The sequence below is a fragment of the Lutjanus erythropterus genome, chromosome 11 (genome assembly GCF_056507025.1).
Source record: "Lutjanus erythropterus isolate fLutEry1 chromosome 11, fLutEry1.hap2, whole genome shotgun sequence".
NCBI lineage: Eukaryota > Metazoa > Chordata > Actinopteri > Lutjaniformes > Lutjanidae > Lutjanus > Lutjanus erythropterus.
This window is the reverse complement of record NC_139327.1, coordinates 32,563,657-32,586,468: the sequence shown is the minus strand read 5'-3', so window position 1 is coordinate 32,586,468 and position 22,812 is coordinate 32,563,657. Positions and strand designations below refer to the sequence as shown.

The 22,812-nt window shown below is 40.2% G+C and overlaps 1 protein-coding gene across 1 annotated transcript in view; it reads left to right on the top strand.

Moving 5' to 3' along the window:
• The window catches only part of tlcd3a (TLC domain containing 3A), a 31,671-nt gene extending 10,492 nt beyond the window's left edge, over nt 1–21,179 (top strand). Inside the window, exons 2-5 of the mRNA XM_084729999.1 lie at nt 3,205–3,291; nt 8,506–8,725; nt 16,201–16,296; nt 19,519–21,179. Of these exons, the coding sequence (XP_084586125.1) occupies nt 3,205–3,291; nt 8,506–8,725; nt 16,201–16,296; nt 19,519–19,824 (709 nt within the window). The 3' untranslated portion in view covers nt 19,825–21,179. The remainder of the gene's footprint in view (nt 1–3,204; nt 3,292–8,505; nt 8,726–16,200; nt 16,297–19,518) is intronic.
• Nucleotides 21,180–22,812: the final 1,633 nt, after the last annotated feature.

Sequence of the window (22,812 nt, the reverse complement as noted above, 5' to 3'; positions counted from 1 at the left end):
ATTTTTGAAATATTAAATATTTCCAAAATAAATATGAACAGACTAGCTGACTGACATTACCTTGCAACCAGAATCTTTCTGAATAAAAAGCCTTAAGTAAATGATTAGTCCATACTGCTGACTTTTGACTCAAACCCTGTGATTCCTTCCATCATCCCTTTCCTGTTTGTAAAAGTGTAGCTCCTGAATGCAGTCCTATTTGGGATATTTATGCAAATATGATTCATTTCTGGTGGTAAAATGAATTCATAGTCCTCGGCTCAAATCTGTTTAGTACTGTCCTTGTGCAGTATTAATCCTAAACAACGCCTACAAAGCACAAGAAAATGTATAAATTCAGATTTAGTTTTCTCTCCAGCCCACACAAACCTCTCATCTGTAAAAAAAAACCAAAAAAAAACCAAACAAACAAAAAAACAAGGGCTGAGTAATTGTTGCACTGGATGCAGTTTCACAAGGTAATGCGTGTTTGTCTCCGTTCATTGTCGTAGGTGTTGATGAGTGTGCGGTGATGTAAACCAGACCCAAAAGAAAAGTTGAAGCATTTAAATGCAGCGGTGCGTTAAAGGGACGCCTCTCTCTGATGGCTGCAGTGAGTGTTGGGGAATGAATTACATGTTTTCTGATTTCAAAGCAGCTTACTGTCACTGCTGCCAAGTTGGAGGACAGCCAGGCAGAGAGCTTGTCTGAGCAAAAGCGGCCATTCATAGTTTGAACAAATTGGTGATATAATCCAGCGTCCTGTTTAAAATGGCCATAAAATTAACTCTGTTGAGCCATTAGGGACAAAAATCTGCATCTGTCTGGCTGCAAACTGACCATTCATCAAGATTTCTTCAGCACAGCCACAGAACATCACAGTCAGTCAGGTCATAAATTCATGACTTGTGAGTATACTCTGAAGATGCAACGCCCATGAATGTTAGGTATGCCTTACGCCGCCTCACGCAGTGACAAATAGAGATGTGCCAAGTTCTCCTATGTCACAGGTCTGTTTATAGATGAGGAAAGTCGAGGCCGGGCAGCACTGCTAATCCCATGATGGTACACTGAACTTGTGGGTCTGACTGCTGTAGTGGTTCACCTGAAGTGACCTACATTAATCAGATTCTACCACGTTCGGAGAACTGTTGATCACGTGGACATACCAGCAAATCAAATTCCAGTTCTTAGGTTAGACCAGAACTCTCCAGCTTCAGTAGCAACTGGGCTAAATACGAAAATCAGTGGGGGCTCATGGGCTTCACAGGATATTTTGTGAATTATTTGCTACAAACAACACTGGCAAGATAGTGTTAATAGACATATTTCTACATGGAATAAACTATAGACATCCTTCTTCTTTCACTATAATGGTACCATTACAGCTGAGGGTCACTCAACTCTTGAGTGCTAGCAGTCCCTGTACTTTTCTTCTCTGTTCATGGTGGATGGCTGCTGACCATAGAGTCTGGATCAGCTCGAGGTTTCTGCCAGTTAAAAGGGAGTTTTTTCTTGGCTTGGTCTCTTTAGTGCTTGAACTAGGCTTTGGCGGTATCTATTTTTTCATACCGTCATACCCTCAGAGGCATTTTTCTTATTTTTTTCACTAGTTGGTCCCGTAACTTTCTCCCAAATGCCTTGTTTCTAATTTATTTTTATTTATGTGTTTGTTTCTCAGGGACAGTGCATATTAATAAACATTACTGTAAATATCCTAGAATTACCCAAAACGCTAGTTTTCATCTGTAGTCCTTGGCCAGATGTAAAGTCGGCAACCTAAAAGCAATATAAAAGTTCTTATGAAAGCCATGTTTGTCTCCTCAGACTGACCCCTGCTTGCATGTGCTTTGCACTACTACTTTCTACTAATAGAAAGAGGAGTGTCCAGTATTTAGGATGGTATTGACAATCATACTGTCAGGATTTCTTGATACCTTGGTATACTGTAATATCTTTGTACTGCCCAAGCCGAGTGGGAACTATTGTTTCTCTCACTAAATAATAATATAAAGAGTACGGGGTAGACCTGATCTATATGCAAAGTGCTCTGAGTGCTCTTCTGGTATGATTTGGCACTATACAGGTAAAATTTACATTACTTGCCTCTTCAATGTGCATCATTTCATCTCTGCACTGCTCTGCTTGCCCAAAAAACACACCGGTTTATAAATTGTTGCAGCTGGCAAAGTGCTGCCCAGCAACACGCTGCCCTCAATTGCTTTCACACTTTTGTGCTTTTTCTATCACAGTTAGTTTTGTGGTTTGTAGTCACAAAGTAAAGTTAACATTAGTCTCACAAAGCCAGATCTCCATATATTGTTTTAGCACTGTGTGGGAGCAGCCCTATAATTTATAGATCAAGGTTTTGTCAGGAATACCCGATGTTTGCTCTCATGGCAAAGCAAAAATCTGAGGCTGCATCGTGCATCTTGTTTTCTGTTGTCACTGAGGTTGAAAGTGAAGGCCTGTGTAGACTTGCAGTACGTTACAGAACTAACTGAACCAGTTACAGTATTCCAACCCTGATGTAAACACTTGCTGCCTTCAAAACCATAATATATAAATATTCATATGTAAAACCAGAGATAACAACATGTCACAATGTTTTACAAGAAATAAAACAAGACTCAGATTGTACAACCTTGCCAGTGGCTCTGAGGCTATGCTAATGTGATGTTTAGCTGGCATGTTTACCATTTTCTCCGTCTTAGTTTAGACTGTTGGCATGCTGACGTTTGCTAATTAGCACAAGTACAGCTAAGGCTGATGGGAATGCCATTAGTGATGTGATGATGGTGCTTGACAAGTTAAGAGATCATCAAATTTATTAAAATTCATCCTGTTTAGAGCATGAATGTTTATATTATTACAGTCCATTCCAGAGCTGTCAAGATATTTCACCTCCAGGTGGCGCTAGAAAGAAAGTCACTGGACCACCAGAGTCATTAGGCTTCATTCTTTGAGAGTCATGAATGTCTGTACAAAATTTTTTCGGAATCCATGTATTAGTTATTGAGATATTTCAGTCTAGACGGAAGTGGTGGACCGCCAAATTCATAATGCGATGGCTAACACGACTAACAACAGAAGACATAACTCTGATTTTTATCTTAGGTGCTGTGACCTGTGAGTGTGATTAATGAATGTTTATTTATGTCTTGGCTCAGACTCTGTATTTGACCTCTCTGTCTCAATGTTTGTCTCTGTCTGTCTCTTCCTCAGACTTGTGTCCTCCATCCATGCCATCATGGCAACCACGGCAGGAGTCATCGTTGTGTCATCATGCCGGGGCAACGTCATTAACGACAGGTTAGACTTCACATCATTTAATCCGCTTCATCAAACGGTGGTTACTCGTGGTATCCCGTGCACCTCTAAATCACCTGATTTTCCACTCAGTCATTACACTTTCTAATGCCTTGTTCCCTCTACATGAGTTTCAGGGAAGCCTGATTGCTGAGGCGTTCACACTGCTCAAATTTCTGTTTTGAAATTGATCAGTCATGTACTGTTCAAACCACAGTGACCTCAAGATTCACAGAGACAGGAGGTCTCTCATTACAAGATCTTTCGACCGAGGAATTCCCTACGAGTCTGTCGGGTCTCCAAACATTTGGGGAAAAAAAGACAGGGCTCAACAATAAAGCTTGCCACTTGCACTGTAAAACAGGCTTTCTTACAGTACTTTTTCATGCATAAATGGCAGGAGATGCTGTTTTTAGCCTCTCAAATATGGAAATTGAACTACTCTATAACACATTTTTGCTTGTTTTTTTGGCCCTTTATGGTTGTTGCTCCAGTGTGCTCCCCTTTTCTGTCTCTTCTTCTGGACTCCTCTCCTCCCACAACCCGGGTCTGCAGCTGTAGTTGTTGCGTGGCTCCCCGAGCCGTCCCCGACTTGCCTGATATTTTTTGGGTGTCTGCAAGACAATGGCAAGCTGTTGCTGAACTCTGGATCTCATCTTTTAAGAGTTCACACATAGCGAAAATCAGGGCCAAAATCCTGTAGTGTGAACTATGACTGCAACTAGGTATTATTTTTTATCATCGATTAATCTGTTGATTATTTTCTCGATCATTTGATTAGTTGTTTGGTCTATAAAGTGTCTGAAAATGGGGGAAAATGAGAATCAGTGTTTCCCAAACCCCAACGTCATATCTTCAAGTGTTTTGTGTTGTCCACAAGCTGAAATTTTGACTCTTTTTTTTTTAAATAGCCAAACCAAGTAATTGACTATCAAAATACTTGGTGATTAATTTAATAATTGATTAATAATCGATTAATCGCTGCAGCTTTAGCGTGAACTCAGCGTATACCTGCACCCATCAAGGCCGTGCCAAAGGGTGTGAGACGAGAATTGTTGACTGTTTGTACAGTGTCCATAAGATCAAAGACTCGCGAGACAGGTTCAACTGTATGCAAATGTCTTCTGACACATTGTAGCAGCCAACAACCAAATCCTGTTTGTCATCGCCACTTCTGGAGACAGAAAAAAACTGTTTGTTTTCCACTGAACCACCTAAAAATACTTCAAACAAAATGGAAGAAAAGCCATCAGTGTCTTCCCAGTACTCTGTGATAAACCGTGGCTTTAACAAGCTACGAGGACCTGGATTACAAAACCGTGCATTAAAGCACGTCACTCTGAGGATGGACTGCTTTGTCATGCTTCAGAATTGCGGCAACATGAGAAAATAACCCAGTCCAAGTCTGTAAATTACACGCTCAGCGTACATATCTGTAAGCTTCAGGCTCATGAGAGACAAGAAACAGCCTGCCTCTTTGTGTCTGTATGTGTGAACGTTAGCATCATCCGGTCTGGCTTCACCATAGTTCTGTGTCACATGTTTGTTTATAATGCATTTCTGCTCACTTTTTTCCTCTTGGAGGTGGTGAAATGCACATATTCCAGGACTCCAACAATACACAGATTTATTTCTGTTTATGCTACTACACATTCACTTGTGAATTTGAATAAAAAAAGGCGTCAAGAGACAGGTTTTCTTGTATATTTGCAACTGTTTCAAGTAGCCTTGTCTCTATGATGACTGTACTAGAGTGGAAACAAGGGTTACATGTGTACCTAAACTTGGATGGGCCAAGATTTAGGCTGCCCTAAATATCCTGGAGGAAAAAAACTGTTGTACCACCCTGATATATCTGTAGCTGAGAGTTGCTCAGTGCTTCAGCAGCTGTTTTCTAATGTGCAGCTTTGGTTAAAAATAAAGTGAGCATTTCCTTCTTATTTCTACAAAAATACATTTCTTCCTCCATTTTCTTTCCAAGGACAGTCCACTCAGCCGTTACTCAGCTGCTGTCATTCAAGCCCTGCCTTAACACCAGCCACCTGGCGCAAGCTAGTGTTAGCATAGCATTAGCTTCCCCCATGCAGTTTAGGAAAGTGTGACGCTAAGCTAATGCTAGCTCTTTTTTAATCCTCCTGAGTCAGCGGCCAGAGCCGGGCGGGCGGGCGGGCGAGCGGGCAGGCCCAGTTTCAGGCTGCTAATCTCCGCCGCCCCTCCCCTTCACCCGCAGGGCTTAATTCCTCCACAACGCTGCTCAGTTCTGCTGTCCTGTGACGTGCACAAGGCCTGCAGCTTATCAGACACATGCTCCACAGTCAGACCATGAATACTCTAATGCTCCATCACAATCTGTCACTTTATTTAGCCCTTAGTGCCTGCAGTAACTTTGGTAAGGTTTTATAGTGGAAAAACCTCCAACACTGAGGAAACACAGTGGGAGGTTTATGCAGCTCCATCCTGACGCTTTAGCTTTGCAGTATGCTGTGTGTGTTAGCATGGAGCACGTTACACCAAATGCAACACAAACATGATTTTTGTGTGTTTTCTCATTATTGAACAGTCAAACTGACCAATACCCAGTGTCAAAAAAAAAGTGTATACTTTTTTTTAAAGGAAAATTCTTGTTTATTACAACTTGGGCCCTTTTATTCCCAGTTTCTCCATCATTTCATGTCAGATATAACAATATTGTACTCAGCAGGGTAATAACTGAGATCTGGGAAAGCAGTAAGATCACAACAAAGAAACCAGATGGGACAAGAGGCACACGTGAACAGAACCAACTGGCACCCCTGGCACTTAAAAGCATTTAAATTTTAATGCATCAAGAATCATTTTATTATCAAAACGCAGCCCTCTGAATTGACTTGAATCGAATCATGAGGTACCAAGAGATTCCCACCCCTATGTGTATATGTGTATGGCTGGTATATTTGTTCATTTACAGGGGAAAGACCAGAGTCTGTGTTCGCGTACAGAACCAGTTCATGTATTTTTCCCTTACTAGCAACAGACATATTCAGTGGTGTATTTTGAGTTTCAGTTGCAGTAAATTCTCCAGTAAAATACAATCTGAAGAATACTCTAATGGAATTAAATACATATTTTAAATACTCTTAACTGAAATTCTGCCCGTCTCTGATGACAGCAAACGCAGACTCAGGTAGGCTTTGTTCAACCCTGAGCTGTTTGTTGTGCCTTCCTGCTCCTAATCTCCATCCACTGACCTTAAGAGCTAAAGAACCCAGCCGGAGGTCAGAGGTCAGTAGCTCAGCTCTGCCCTGCAGCTACACTCCGTTCTGTCCACATAATTAACCATCACTGTAATCGCTGCTCATTAGAGTGCTGCTGCCATCCAAGCTGTTTATTATACTGTACTTACATAAGCCTGCCTTAAAGCCCCCGCATGCTTATGTTAGAAAGGCACGGCATATAGGTTAAATGAGGGTCTGTCTATGTGTGTTTACTTTTACTGAAACTAAAGGTCATTCAGTTTACCATCTACTGGTGCTGAATACTGTGGAAATTTTTAACCCGTGGCCTGTGAGATGGCCTGTTTGGCCTGCTTTCCCTGAAGAATCAACATTTGTCTCAGTTAAAATTTAGATAACTTTTACATGATTCAAGAGGACAGCACTTTTGTCTTCATTAGAGCTGCAGCGATTGATCGGTTAATCAGTAAACTGCATGTTTTTGAGTTGTGGGCAGAAGAAGACATTTGAGGATGCGAGCTTGGGCTTTGGGAAACACTGATCAAGATACTTCACCATTTTCTGACATGTTGTAGGCAAACGACTAAATGAAAATAGCCGTTAGTTGCAGCCCTAGTCTTCATGCAGACGGATCAAACAATTTGATAATTCTGGTAAAGGTCAGACAACTTGAATAAATTGAAGAACAATCCAATAAGTGTCTTGTCAGAGCACCTTTGAACAAACATTTCCTGGGTGTCACTAAAAAAGGATAAAAATGTAACTAATGCACAGTTCACATCCAGCCAGATGTAACCTTTGCCCTAAAACTCTGAGGCCTAGTTCAGTTATGGAGGGAGACTGTTTACATAAAAGATGATCCCCTGTAATGCAAACTAGTTTTGTTTTTCCTTCTCCAAGGTTTGGTGTCTGATTCAGTTCCATGTGTTCGTCAAGGAAACGCAGTTTCGCAGAAAACACAGACTGTTCGTGATGAGGTTATTAATGATGTTAACTTGACTGTTTTGGGACTGTTGGCTGGTCTTACAAAGATATTTTAGACTAGTCTGGAGTGTTTGACTGGTCTTAATGTTGCTCAGTCTATTGTTAGTCAGTCCTAATTTTTGTGAAATGGCCTAACTGTAAGCCAAAAAAAATTAGACACCTTACCTAGGCCTTGGTGATATAGCTGAAACACGTATCATGATAGTGAAGCTTCGTGTCGGTCAGTATTGATAATTATTGATCATGTAGGTTGTGACTGATTACATGTTGTGTCTTCCAAGAGGTGGAAGTAGCTAAAGTGATAAAATGAGTAAAAATCACAATATTTTTGACCAAATACCTTGATATTGTGACAATATTGTAGGGTTGACTATTGGTGCTTTCACAAGATATTAACCCAATTAGATTGTTTTTTTGTGACAATTATGACTGAACAAAAATAGTCAAAGATTTCTGTGCGTCTTGTTCCATATTTTTGTATCTTTTTAGAACATCTGTTCTTCTCAGTGTTCGGTGGGATTAACAGTGTTTACTGTCACAGCGTTTTCTTTCTTTTTCAGGTTGTTTTTGTGTTCTTAAACTCTTCCCTAAAATGTTCTTAAAACTGTTGAGTTTCTCCAAAAGACATACTTTCTGCTGGTTTAAACTGGTCGGTTCTGGCTGTGTCGCTGTGTGCATGACGTGACCATTGTGTGGAGCATAGGTGTGAATTTGACCCGTACAGAATTGGATATATGACACTGACTTGCTGGTCATGCTGAAACCCGGCCAGTTCCGGTCTCTGGCTGGTCGATCGGTGCATCCGTACAAAAATCATGAGGGACACACGATATTTTCGGCATGTCAACAGTATTGGCAGATAAAGGCTTTCAAGTGAAATATTGTATAACTGATGTCCCTGCTAATGTAAACACAGAAAATCATTGTCATGTGAAAATTAGGCAGAAGCATGAATTGAGAAAACAATCTTAATGTGATGTCTGGAGTATTTATGTGGATTTTGTTTATTTTTCTTCCTCAGGCACTGGCTGGCCACTTACTTTGTCATCTGGTACGGCGTGCCCTACATGACATACGACATCTTTGCCATGTACCTCAGTCACTACCACCGCTTCCGCGTCAAAGGGCACGAGGACTACAAGCAGCATTCGCTGAGGACCGTAAACTCCTTCGTCCGCAGAGAGTTCCTATTGGTGCTGCATCACATCGCCCTGCTCACCATCCTGCTGCCCGTCACACTGGTGAGGAGGGAGGGGGCTGAGGAAGCATTCATGAGGTCTTATTGTCAGTAGTCACAGCCAGTGATTAAAAGATTGAATGTAATGCAGGCAGCAGTGACATTGGCTGCTGGTAGAAATCACTGAGCTGCAGTGTTTGTGCTAAAACGACGAGCACGTCATTCATCTACACTCTGGGATTACTGGCTGTTCACTACAACTGTCATGTACCTCATGAGGTTATTCAGTGTGTGATGGTGTTATTAATTTTCACTACTTATTTACATAATTTTAGAGCTGAAATAATAAGTTGATTAAACAGTATGTCAGTCAACAGAAAGCTAGTTTCTGATGATTTTGGTAAAGACTAGTTAAAGTAACTTTACAACCAAAAATTAGAAGAAGAAACTTTTTTGAGATTATAGCATGTCAAGTTTTGCTTTTTTTTTTTTTTTTTTTTTTTTTTTTTCCGTGGTAGTAAACTGAATATTTTAGGCTATTTGGGGAAGGTTTGGTACTGTTGGCTCGACCAAACAAGGAATTTTTCCAACAATACAATACTGATACTGGTACCTAGATTTCATTAGTAGCACCCTACAGTATCTTTTTTTTGAACTAAAAATGTTTTTTCTGTGGTATGACTTACTGAGACTGTGAAGTCCAAACTTCTCAGTTTCACTAAGTCCAACTTGTGTGAAACCAGCAGAGGGGCTGTCAGATACACCCCACGAAATAAAATGTGAATTTGTTGCCTTTTTTTCTTGTTCATGATAGTAAAATTGATATTTGGGGGATTTTTTTGTTGGTCAGTGTGGGTTGGGTACCATTCACACTTGAACACACACAGCACTGATAAAGGTACGTGGAATTCGGTACCGGAAACTCACTTCTGAAAAGTTAAGTCATGTGTTCTTTTTCTACTGTACACTGCCAGTAATGCTTTATTAATGCATATTGTAATGTAGTGCATTGTTTTCAAATCAATCCAGCCTTTAAGCTGCATTATCTCCTAATGATTATTTAAGTGGCAGCACAAAATAGACATAATGCTTATTGTTATGGATTATCTATCAAGTGATTTTCATGACTCTGCAAGGTAAACCTGCACTGATACAAATGGACTGTGAGGCTGCTTGGAATTTAGAGAAAAGACAAAATGTCTCAGTTAAAATTACACACAACCAGATCACGTCAACAACATTGAGTACAGGTGGTTTGAAGCTGCTTGTGTGCTTATATAACACAGTAATTAGTGGCCTCCAGTGCGTGTATGAACTTGTCTCTAACACTGAACCTTCAAACTGAACTGACTGCACTGAATCATTGTTGTTGCCGACTGAATCAGTGGTCTTTTTCAGTTGGAGTTCTCTTCCTCACTGAATGCTGAAAGCATTATTATCAGGTCAGCTGGGACTCTCAGTTCATTTCTTCCTGTTTAGAAGCTTGAAAGGCCACGAAAACCACAGAAACAGTCATGACGAGATGAACTGTTACAAACAAGCAGCTGCTGAGCCATTAACCTTTTACACAGCGGTTTTACAGGCCTGTTATTCTAATGAACTGAACAAGAGCAGTTTGAACCAGACACAGACAGAGCTAAAGAAAAGTCTGCACAAGTTCACTTTCTCTTGTATGCACTGAAGTGTATTTGAACAGCAATGCAATCGCTTAGCTATGAAAAAAACATCTTTACAATAAGCTGTTGTTTCTGCCAGGATGGAATATCCTTTATGACAGAATTTAAACCATCAAGTGAGACTAAAACTTTCCAAATTACGTTGCGGCTCATGAAGAAACATTTAAAGTTCCCTGGAAGCCCATCGGAAAGAAACACTGCTGCAATCGCGGCACCTTGATACGGCGATTGGTCAGGTGTGCAGACGTGTGAAAGTAGAAGACGGGGGTTTGATTCTTTCTCTCAAGCTCTCTGTTTTCTATTCTTCACAAATAACTTTGCATATCTGCGGGGCGCCCCTATAGCTTAGTCGGTAGGGCGTGCGCACCATGTATTGAGGCTGTTAGTCCTCTGCAGCGGCCGCTGGTTCGAATCCCGCCTGCGGCTCATTTACTGCATGTCATCCCCTGTCTCTTCACCCCCCTTTCCTGTCATATCTTCAGCTGTCACTATCAATAAAGGCAAAAATGCCAAAAAAATAACCTTAAAAAAAAAAAAACTTTGCATATCTGCAACTTGATGAATACCTTCGAGGAAAGATTGTCTGAAAACATGCACCAGCATTCCTATTTGAATGACTAACTGAGATTTATCACTTTTGTTTTCCAAGCCTTAATGTTCTTGGTTATATCAGAGGTGGACTACACTGATGAGCCAGTTTGCATTTTATAACTAAAATCAAAGTACTTAAAAGCTGGTCCTTTTAAAAACTATAAAAACATTTTCCACATGTCTGAAAAAATTGATTGGATTATGAAGTTAATGTTTGTAAAGTTATAAAGTTGCATTAAACTTAAGTTTCACCTTCTAATCTGGACAAAATTGTATTTATCAATACTACAAAATTGAACTAGAGCTGCAACGATTAATCAATTATTAATCTATTATTAAATTAATCACCGACTGTTCTGACAATTGGTATATAGGTTTTAGTAATGTTTTTTAAAGAAAAAAGTTTAAATGATCTGATTTCAGTTTCCTAACTATGAATATTTTTTGGTTTATTTTCTCCTTTATGACAGTAAACTGAATATCTTTGGGTTGTGAGTGTTTGAGGACGTCATTTAGGGCTTTGGGGAAACATCTTTCACTATTCTGACATTTTAAAACAAGCAACTATTAACAGATTAATTGAGAAAATAATCATCAACTCTCGCTCTTGCATACACACAGTTCTGTGTTGTCATGTTAAGTTGAATGTTGTAATTCTGGGATTCTGATTTTTCTTCGTATGCTTCATACTTTCTGACAGTATAGATACAAACTTCATTCAAAAAGATCATAGCAGTCTTCTTGAAACCTGCAGAAGCCAAGATCAAACTCTTAACCATCAAGTTTTTTGCAGTAGAGTGCAGTACTTTGTCAAACTTGGTCAGTTCAAAAGAATCAGTGTAAGTGTTCAGGCTTCAAGGTTGTAAACAGCAGGAAAGAAAAGAGAACAGCAAGTCAGTAAATATTGATTACCGTGTTCCAATAAATGATTCTTTATTGTTTTCTTTTACGTCCTTGAATTGTAAGTGTTGCAGACGGACAGGTGCTGTAAGAATGGACAGGAAGACAGAATGAAAGGTGCAGATTGTTTTCTGCTGAGATCAAATGGAAGCCACGTTAAGATTTCAATGTACATGAAAAACCTCAAAGCACGGAAAAAACAGCTTGAATGTATGAATATGCAGTCAGATATTACATGAGGGGAAGGGAGGAGGCAGGCAACAAAAGAGGAGAGGAGAGCAGGTATGACCGGCAAATTGAAAACCTACTGAACTGTTCAAACTGAATTCGGTGTTAATGACTTTTGAGCAGTAAAGTGAAGTCCGTCCAAACTTTATAATAGTTCTCCATGTTCTGATAAATGAGATTCACCCAGAGCCTTTTGTTCTGTGTAGAAAATCTATGTTTTATCACGCGCTTTGAATTTTCAAGAGTTTACAAAACATGCAACACAGCCACTGTCTCCCTCCAAATAGGCTAGTATGGCAGGTTAGCAGGCCAGGTGCAGTGGAAACCCGGCCCTTTTGTTTGCAGTGGCAGTCGGTCTCAATATGAGATCACATTACCCTACATTATTCAGCTCCAGCTGCAGTCATCCTGTCTTTTCTCTAAACTCACCACCCCTCCCTGTGTCCCTCCTCTCTTCATTCACTCATCAGCTTTATGTCGCTCTCGCTCGACTGTGTAACACATGAGCTGGTACAGTTATCCAGCCATTAAGGGGCAGTGACATGCAGGAGAAAGAAAAGAAGACTGAACCTTTAGCTGGATATCATCTAAACTAATGGAGTACTCTAAACAATAGGCATTTTTTCTCAGCAGATAATTTGACATGACACAATAGGAAAGGCACAGCTGACAACAAACCAACAGATCGAGGCAGCTCCTGTGTTCTGCGAGTTAAAATGACTGATTTCGCCTGTGGAGTTTGGTTGAGAGAGAGAAAGTGATATTTGGCTGATCAAACACCAGTTTCCCATCAGAAAAGTCTGTCTGATGGCAAATTAAAGCAGTGAAAACATTCTAAATATAACATACAATATAGCGTACAGTTATACCAATTGTTGTCTTAAATACCTTTTGTTGCTGACCTCGTTCACAGCAGTACATTGCATTAGACTCACTGAAGCTTAGCTTCCATGCTGCTACTTTTCTCTGAGGGCGTGTCGACCACCATCTCCTGTAGCCAGGATTGGATCAAATTACTTTGTAATGAAATGAAATGTAGTCACTCATTCAATACAAATTACATGGCAATTTGTGTACTTAGTAATGTAATAAATTGCATTACAAAAAATGTGATTTGTTATAAAGTAGGGTCGCCCTGGTAGCTCACTTGGTAGAACCTGCACCCCATGTACAGAGGCCAAGTCCTCAGCCGCTGCCATGGGTTCAATTCTAGCCTGTGGCCCTTTGCTGCATATCTTCTTACGTCCCCCTCTCTCCCCCATTTCCTGTCAGTCCTATATCAATTAAGGCAAAAAAAAGCACAGGTTTTGGATCAGTACTCTGTATTGAGTTGAAGTATCAGAACTGGTACCAGGTAAGGTTGTCAAAATCTCAAGTATTGATGCTTTGATACTTTTTCAATACCATATGTTTAAAATGATATAAAGTATGTTAATTATATTATTTAAAGTACTGACTATAAAAATGATCCAAGTGCTCCTTCTTAAACAGAACAGTCTAGACCTGCTCTATTTGAAAAGTGCCCTGAGATAACTTTGTTATGATTTGGCACTGTTCAAATAAAACTGAATTAAATTCAAGACCTCAGTTCAGTTTATTATTCCTGCCTGAAATTTGTCTTGCAGCAAAATCAGACAATGTTCAGTGAGTTTTTCTGTACCAGCACTGTGTGCGTGTTGGTAAAAAAAAAAAAATAGAAGTTGTGACAACTCTAGTACTTGGAAAGAAAAAGTTGAATCATTACATCCCCAGTCACAAGCTCTGGGCGTGACTAAAGAAATGTGAATGCTACCGAAACATGCGTCATTCACAAGATTTTTGACCTTTAGAGAAAGGATGAGCAGCTCAGTGTTGAGATCAGATCATGATGCACACTTGATCATAAATTGGAGGGGTGTGGACAATTGTTTACTAGCGTAAGCAGCCCCCCACTAAAGATTATATAAGAGCAGATGTTGTGCTGTGTGCAAATGCTCTGTCACACGCCCAAGAACTGAAGAGATGTTACCAAAAAAACAAAGGCTGTCAGGCTGCGGCAGTGAAATCGACGTATTGTAATACTGTAAATGTTGTGTCAGCCGAGCAAAAGGATGCAGAGTAACTGAAGTGAGCCAGTAACAGTATTAACAGTATTAATAATTATTTATCCACATATTAAATTCATTTATATTTTTGTCTGATAGCTTTTTATTGCATTTTGTCAGTTTATGGGCTCCATAGAGGCTGAAAATTACTTCTTTTGTTCGACCAACAGTCTAAAACCTCTCAAATATTGAACAGAAAATGATATGAAATCGATTAAGGCAGCAAATTTGTGAAACGGGAAGTTTTAAAATATGACGCCTTTTACAGTTTGTTAAATTAATTGGCATCTATTTTGATAATCAATTAATCCGTTTGAGTCATTTTTTAAGAAAAATAAGCCAAAATTAGTTGGTTTTCAGCCTCTTATACGTGAATATTTTCTGCTTTTTTTAGTCCTCTCTGATAGTAAAGTGAATATCTTTGGGTTATGAGTACAATGAGACATTTGAGGACGTCATGTTGGACTTTGGGAAACACAGATCTACATTTTCTGACGTTTATAGGCAAACAACTGTTAATCAGTTAATCGAGAAAATAATAGACCAATTGATCGGCTATGAAAATAATTATTAGTTGCAGCCGTACCAGAGGTTTTTGCTGCTTCTTCTTGATATCTCAGTATTAACAAATCTTCATTGGAAGAAACAAAGCATTTTTTAGATTTGACACAGAATCTGCAAGTTGACTTATGGTATGTGGGCCTAACAGGGACATTTACCCTAAAATGTTTTTGAGAGGTAAAATATGTGCAGGATGAAGTTAAACAAACACAGGTAACACACGCTCATGGCAGGTGGGGGTGGAATGAGGTATCCAGGTAGTCCGTTAGGTGTCGTGTAAAGTTCCCTGCTGTGGTCTCAGTCATTCTTTCATGGGCAGATGGCAGAGCCACGTCTGGAGCTGCTCATGCTTTATTCATCATCAGCACGCAGCGAGTTAGGCTACCAGACAGCGCTTGTCTTTTGTCTGGAGTCTCTTTATCCATCTAGACTGACTCACCTATTCTAGGATGGCCTCTCCAACTGCACAGCACTGTGCCGCTGGTCAATATTTGAAAGCTTCATTCATTACTTATGTACAGGACATCACTCCATCCTCTGGCCCCGCTCGCCTCCTCCTGCCATCTTACCCTCGTTATTTATTCTGGTAGAATAAAACATCTTCCTTTGTGGTTGTGGCATTTACCAAAAAAATGTAGAGATCGTCTTACCAGTATCAGCTGAAGGTTTTTACTCAACAGACTCTGGGTGTCACTCCACCCAAATCTAATTTAGGTCTTAAATATGCTCAGTACATCTCTGCATGTGGAACAGAGTACAGTTTCGAAGCATTTATTGGAAAATAAAGTGAAATATACATATCAAAGCTTAGCGCTTTCTAGCATGGAAGTCAGCCAACTTGATGAGATAGGTAACGATCAAGTTTGCAGTTACAGAGACTCCAAAGTCTGCATCTCTGGACCATAAACATCACAACACAACGGCAGCCCATGTTAATCAACTGGAGTCTCTGTTATAAACTGGTCTCTTGTTAGCTGGAAATTTCAGAGGGTCCTCCTCAGCTCGTAAAGTTGGGCAATATCACACGACCACTTCAGGTTTACCGCATATTTGTATTGTAGTAACTAATCAGTGACCAACAATGAAGCGAGTGCAGAATATTAGCCTGAAGAGCTGAATGTTTATTGTTGTTGGGCGACACCGTCAGCTGCTCAGCTGCTCTGTCTCCTTGTAGACTGTCTGTCTTCTCTTTATCCTGTTCTTGGAATCCATCGCTAACGGCAACTTCATGCAAGCATGTGTCTGAGTGCGTGTGGTTGTGTCCAGCGCTGTTGTGGCTGTGACATATAACATCTACATGATGTATTTACTCACAGACCTTCCAGTCCATATTTGTTAGAATCAACCTTTATAGACACTTGTGTTGAAAACCATGTATTGTCCTCTGAAGCCTCTTTAAGCGGATCTCCAGTGAGACTTTCTCAGGAATTGTCCTTGACTGTCAGCTGTGTTTTTTTCCATGCTAATGTTTGTTTGCTCACTCTGTGTCTGTTCCACAGTTCTTCAGAAGGGACCAGGGGGATTTCTTTATCGGCTGCTTGTTTCTAACAGAGCTCAGCACACCCTTCGTCTCCCTGGGGAAGATACTTATTCAGGTGAGACAGGCGGCATGCACACACGTGCATCCACCAGACACAAACTGGGAAGTCATACATCTGTCATGTACTGGACACTGTCCTTTTTATCTATAAGACTGGCCCCCGTTTCAACACAGACAAATCAACTACCAGGCAGCCAAGTTTGGCAATCATTTGCTAAACAAGCAGTGATTATCCGAGGCCTGTAAAGCTTTGGATTGCTTCCAAATGTGTGTTCTCCATGTATGCATGGGGCTCTGGTAAGAATGATACTTAAGTAAAGAAGTTTTTCTAGCCATCCAAATCCAAAAACACACATGATCTGCAAATGTGCTCATGTCTGGCTTTATAGCAGTAACTGAGCCTTACGTTCAAGGCCAAGCATCATATCATTACCTACATTAGTTTGTGGGGAGTCAGATTGTGCTGAAAAAAGCCACAGTCACGGTTTGCTTGTTCATTGTATAATGTTTTCCCATTTTGTGGAAGCCGTTCCTGGATACTTGTGTATCAGTGTTCAAGATAAGGTCAGAAGCTCTGGTCTGCTGCATTTGGGGAAGTTATAACGCTTCAGCAACCTCAACCAAATTAGTTATCCTAGGTAGCATTGCATTCATCAAACACTCAAAGTTTGTCAATAACATAATCACAATGTTAACAGTCTTTCTTTCGATAAAAATGAAAATTGTGATGCAAAAATTATCATTTCCTTGGGTTGTAGCGGAAAACCAAATACTGATAATAAGCAATGAAGAGCAACCTTTGCAAAATATAGCCTGGTCCATAATTACATGACTGTCAAGAAAAACAGCTGCTTGCTTTGGGTTCGACACAATACTTTCACAATAAAATAAAGACCTCAGCTTTCTAAGTATATTGTGTGAAATACGAAAAGATTTTCAGTAATGCGGTCTGTCACCTCAGATTTATTTAAAACCATCAATGCAAATTATAGGAATACAGTGGCACTGACGTGAACCATATTTTGCATATATACTGTAAGATAAGACAAATAGGGAAATTTGCTTGTTACAGCAGCTCAAAAAGTACAGGTAGAGAAAGGAGTTGGTGAGGAATACAATAAAGATCAAGTAAAAATATAAAAAGAATAGACGCAGACACAGAGTATATACACTATATAGGCCTTTTATTTGTACTTGCATATCAAAAAATATATGGCTATTAGGAGAGATTTATGGATAACTGTGCAGGATAAATGCATACATATAAATACACACATGGTAGCAAATATTGCGCAGGATAATTGCACATTAGGGATGTGAGGATTAACTGTATGCATATATGAAATATATAAGGGTATATATGCATATATGATGTGACCTTAAGCCATCTAGCATCAGTGCTACGACTCTCTAGAAAGTCATTCATCCTTTTTCTTTTGCACTCAGGTGATGTGTGGCTCCATGCATCATCAAAAAACCAGAGTATCTCCATTTCATTTGGGATGTTGCTTATCACTGTACTATCAATAATTAAGGCGCATGGCTCACCACTCACCAAAAAAAAAAAAAAAACAGTCAGTCAGTAGCATTCAGCCAAGAAGCCACGTCACTGTTCGTTCTTCCTCTGAACCCACGCACAGCAGTTCATGTCTTCACTGGCTTCACTCACGCAGTGGGCGTTACATCCCATACTGTATGAGCTGTACAGTCAGGGGCTGCGTGTTTGAGAAAGCCTTATATCTAAGAATAGAAGAGTCCTGCTGTGTATCCCAGTGAAGTCAGTGGACCGTGGTATTTCAGGTCTTTGCTGACATCTGGTGTCAGCAGAGAAAAAGAGCAAAGCGAAGCTCCTCTGCTGCTCTCTGTCTTTTAAACACGCTGCCCTCCTTTGGACTGGATCAGCACTAACAGAAACACTGCCTGACAGTTTTATTGCTCTCAGTTAATTCACATTGATTCTGTTGTGCAGACCAGAGGTTCCCACTCTGTTTTACATCAAAAATAAGATCATAGAATCATGTACAATTATTGTTATTCAGTATGACTCTATAAAGACTGGTATAAGAGGTATGTTGAACAGGAATTTAGTCCCTTTCCCTGGGAAAATAACTGTGTTGCCAGGTAGAAAATACAGCAATACCATACTTTGACTTTAAAATGGTTGTATTTTAGCAAAAACTATATACTGTATATACTAAACACCCTGTGAGGGAGGCAGGATGCAACACTGAATGGCAGAACTATGCCAGAATCAATTGCAGCCCCTTGCACAAGTATTCAGTGTGGTGCTGATACGATGGCGTGATCATCTCAAAGTTCAGAATTTAAGACCACTTGCTGTTGATGAACGACACATATTTGCATGGCAGATTTGGCTAAAGTTTAACTAGATGCTAGAGGGTGACATGGGAGTGGATTTTCACCCCTGTCTCATCCTGCTACTACCAAAAATAAACTCCTGTCCAGTCCCAGTCCTTTGATTGTTGGTGAAAATGGGAACTTTGTGACTCACGGGATCCCCGAAAATGTCGACCTCCAATAGATGCAACGTAACTTAACAATTAATACCGAGAAACAGGATTGGAACTTGCAATAAAAAAAAAACAAAAGGAAGGGAGGAGCAGAGAAAAAAGAGAAGAAAAAAAGGACAAACAAAACAAAAAAACAGTAGTGTTACATGTCTGCCCTGTCAGCTTGCCCTGGAGCCCCTGGTTGGGGCCCCATCCCCTTTTCACTCTGGGAGACTTGGCCGGGTGTGCTGCTCCCACCCTCCCTGACTTCATAGTTATTATCATTTGTAATAGTAGTGGAAGTAATAAAGTAAAAACAGTAGTAGTACTGTTTGGTCAATTGTGGCCCTTTTTTTTTTCTTTTTTACACACGTGGTTAGTTATTAGTCATTACTGCCATTATTTTATCCTTATTCATCCGTTTTTGCCCCCCACACTCACCTTTTCTTCCCCCACCCCCTTTTTCTCTTCCCTGTAAACTTCATACGCTTATTCCTCATCTGCACACGCAAACGGAAACACACACAAAACCAATTCAGCACCAGACGACGGATGATGTTTTGCTCTCTTGCTTCTTGGCCAACTGTCCTGTCCTGTGTTTCCTGTTTTGTTTTGTCTTTACTGACTTGTCAATATCCTTTTGTTTTGCAATTAATGAAAAATATATAGATAAATATTTAAACATATTTTTTATTCCATTGTGTCTTTAAGTGCTACTTTAAAATCCTCTCTCCGCCCCCTCCTCCTCTTTTTGTCTCCTCCACCAGCTCAGCCTCCAGGACTGCTGGCTGCACAAGGTTAACGGCGGCATGGTGTTGCTCACCTTCTTTATGTGCCGCATCGCCCTCTTCCCCTACATGTACTGGGTGTACGGCCAGCACTACGGCATCCCGCTCTATAGCGTGCCCTTCCACCTGCCGCTGTCCGCCAACCTGGGCAACTCGTGCATCCTGGCGCCGCAGGTCTACTGGTTCGTCCTGCTCTGCCGAAAGGGCTACCGTCTGTACCGGCGCAGCCGCATGTCAGACTCGCCTCCTGCGGCCACGGTCACTGACAGTTCTAAGGATGATTGATGATATCTGGTTCACAACTGCTCGCTCAAGCCGCACACTCAGCTACTAACGCAACTACTTCTGCAAAGGCACTAGTTTGACTTACACATTTGAAACCCCACCATCGTACTGTAGTACACCAGGACTGCCTGCTCTCGTCCCACAACTCCTGGGCATTTTCCGCACACTTTAACTCCTCTGTTACAAATCTGCTGCCTACGTGGACCTCTCCACCGATCCAACTCTACTACTGAAGTTTGATGATTTCTTTTTTTGGATTTGGCTCTTGCCTGGATCTTGTTGAAGTGCTACACTGCGTCTGTTAACATTTACAACACTGAAGAAAGCTCATGTTTGCCCCGCTGCGAGTAAAACGTGGAGTAAAAGCACTAGAAACTGAAGAAGAGCCTCTGTGGAGAGACATTATCTTATCTCTTACTCCTACTGTGTTTACAGCCTCTGCTGATTTGGAAGGTCTGTTACAGCGTGTGTGTGAGACGGGATGTATTTATTTTTATGGTTTTGCTGTAATGTGTCGGATAGTTGCGTTTCCTCTCCCATCCATTCACTAATCACACTGACAAGAAGGATTAGGAGAAGTGGTGGGTGGGATGCAAATCCAGGCAGTATTAGCAGGAATAACTGTGAGGAATACGTGTCACCTCATCCACATTTCAGAGCTAAAAACAGCTACGTTTGCTTATTTCCCATTAATGTGATAGGTTTCCACTTTTTACCCCCTGTTCATTTTGTTTGTAGTTTCCCATACAGCGTGTCAGCATGGCATCGGTTTGTTCCTCTCTTAGCACACTTTTATGTTCCTGAATCTTCTGTTTTCTGAAGCCTTGTCCTTCAACAGGGTGCTAGCTCTGTCTGCGTAGTGTATCCTCAAGAAGCAACGCTGGGGAACTTGCATTTTAACAAATATCCACCAATATCAGAGTTGTAGGAACCATTTTTCATTTTTGATTGAAGTAATAGTTTGGATTATTTGAAGTGTGGTGTAGACGTGGTCAGCAACAAAAGTTATTTATCCACTTAAACTGATATTGATGTTTTCAGGTGGACTTCTTTTAAAGTGGGCATTATATTTGGAATATTTTCCAAGCTGCTGCCACAATATTTTAGTTTGTGTGTTTTAAGAGGCTAGTTTGGATTCATCAAAGTCACTCAATAACACAAACTAACTAAAAGATGGAGGCGGCGGTGGACCAGAAACTCCTGTGTTCTGTGAAGTAAAATCACTGATTTCACCTCTGGAGTTTGGTTGGTTTGCAGCGAGTGATATTTGGCCTGACAGCTAGGTAAAGCAGTGAAAATATTCCAACTATAGAGTTCACTTTTTTTTTAGGTGGACCATTTTAAAGTGGCATTACGTTGCTGGTACTGCTCTCTGATTCTCCATAGTTGGGGCGTGCTGACAGCTATCTGCTATAGTTAATACACTGACTATTGATAAGTACCTCATACAACCCCACATCAAATAATCCAAACTATCACTGTAAGTAATTTCTCATAAAATGCATAGCATAAAACAACTCCATGCTGGATTTTTATTTTCTTTTAGCTCAATACTGCAAAGTTCGGTCAAGATCTCAAACGAATCACCCTCAGAAAATTACAAATCAAGCTGCTGTCAGTGTCGAAATAATAATAGGGTCACTTCTAGTCAAATGCTGAGGCCGTTACAGATTTGTTTTCTTCTGTAAAAAGTCACTCAGATCTGCCTGAGGGGGTGATGGGACACGATGTTTTGGGGTGAACTCAGGGCCGAGGTCAGAGCAATAAGGTGAGCAGGGAGAACTGAAACAGAGGTTTGAAATTTATGAACATCTTGCCACAAAACATCAAGTGCATCAGGAGAGATGTCTCCTGAAACAGATCTATAACGTATTTAAGAGATGATATCCAGTAAGTGTTTGGTTTCCCTGAGGTTCCAGAGATTTATATGCACTTGTGTATCCAATGTTGCATTGAGCACTTCACACAGGGCTTTATATACGTCATGTTTTTAGAGATTTACATCGTTTTAGTTTCATCACACACAAAAAGAATAGTTTTAAACCTATATCTAGACCTGAGAGGACCATTTTTATCATGCGGAGCAGTTATTATTTTGTGTTGGATTCACAGTTGCATAAAGACATTTATCTTTTGAGAGAAAATCAAAGCTTCACTTTTGATCTTGAGAATATTATTTCTTCATATCAAAGAGTAAATAGAGGATGTTATTTTTAAATGAATGCTGCAGGGTTAGTTTCATACACAATCTAGACCCTGAGGTTAATTTAACTCCTAATGGATAATATTCTTGGTCATTCAAGCTTTATAGTGAACTAACTGATTAAATATGCATTAATGGCCTTTTTTAATGTCCTGCAAATTCAATCTATGCAAAAAAATAAGAGGCTGCTGCGGTGCATGCGTACAACACTAATGTCAAGTCATATCGAATTCATCCACGCTTCACTATGTTACGTTCTTTTCAAATATTTTGGGACCATTCATTTATTTCTACTGTGCATTTCTACTGGGACTTAACACCACAAACACTTGGTCTCACGTTGCATTTCAATCTTTGCCAGTCTTTAAAATTTACCTCACAGATGTTTTGATTAATTCAAGCTCATATAGTGCTGAAAAACAACTGTATATTGATCATTATTAACAGTTTTTTGTAGCATACACTGACAAGTTTACAACTGCAGCTCAGTTTACAAATCGGACCGAGTTTCCCTGTTTGGATGCTGACTTGACAGGGCTGTCACTTTTTCAAAAAAAAAGTCACGTTTGAACTTCTGAAACAATTTGAATGAAACTCACTTAGTCTAATCTTTAACTGCTGTAGAACTGACGTAGCTTACAGGCTTGCTGGTCACGGTAATGTTACTGTAAGACAGATAACTACATTTTTTAAAGCCTCCTTTAACCACATTTTATGTATGTTTGGATTAAAATCCAAAATGTTGTCACACATGACTTTCTCAGATGGTTTTGTGTCATGATCAG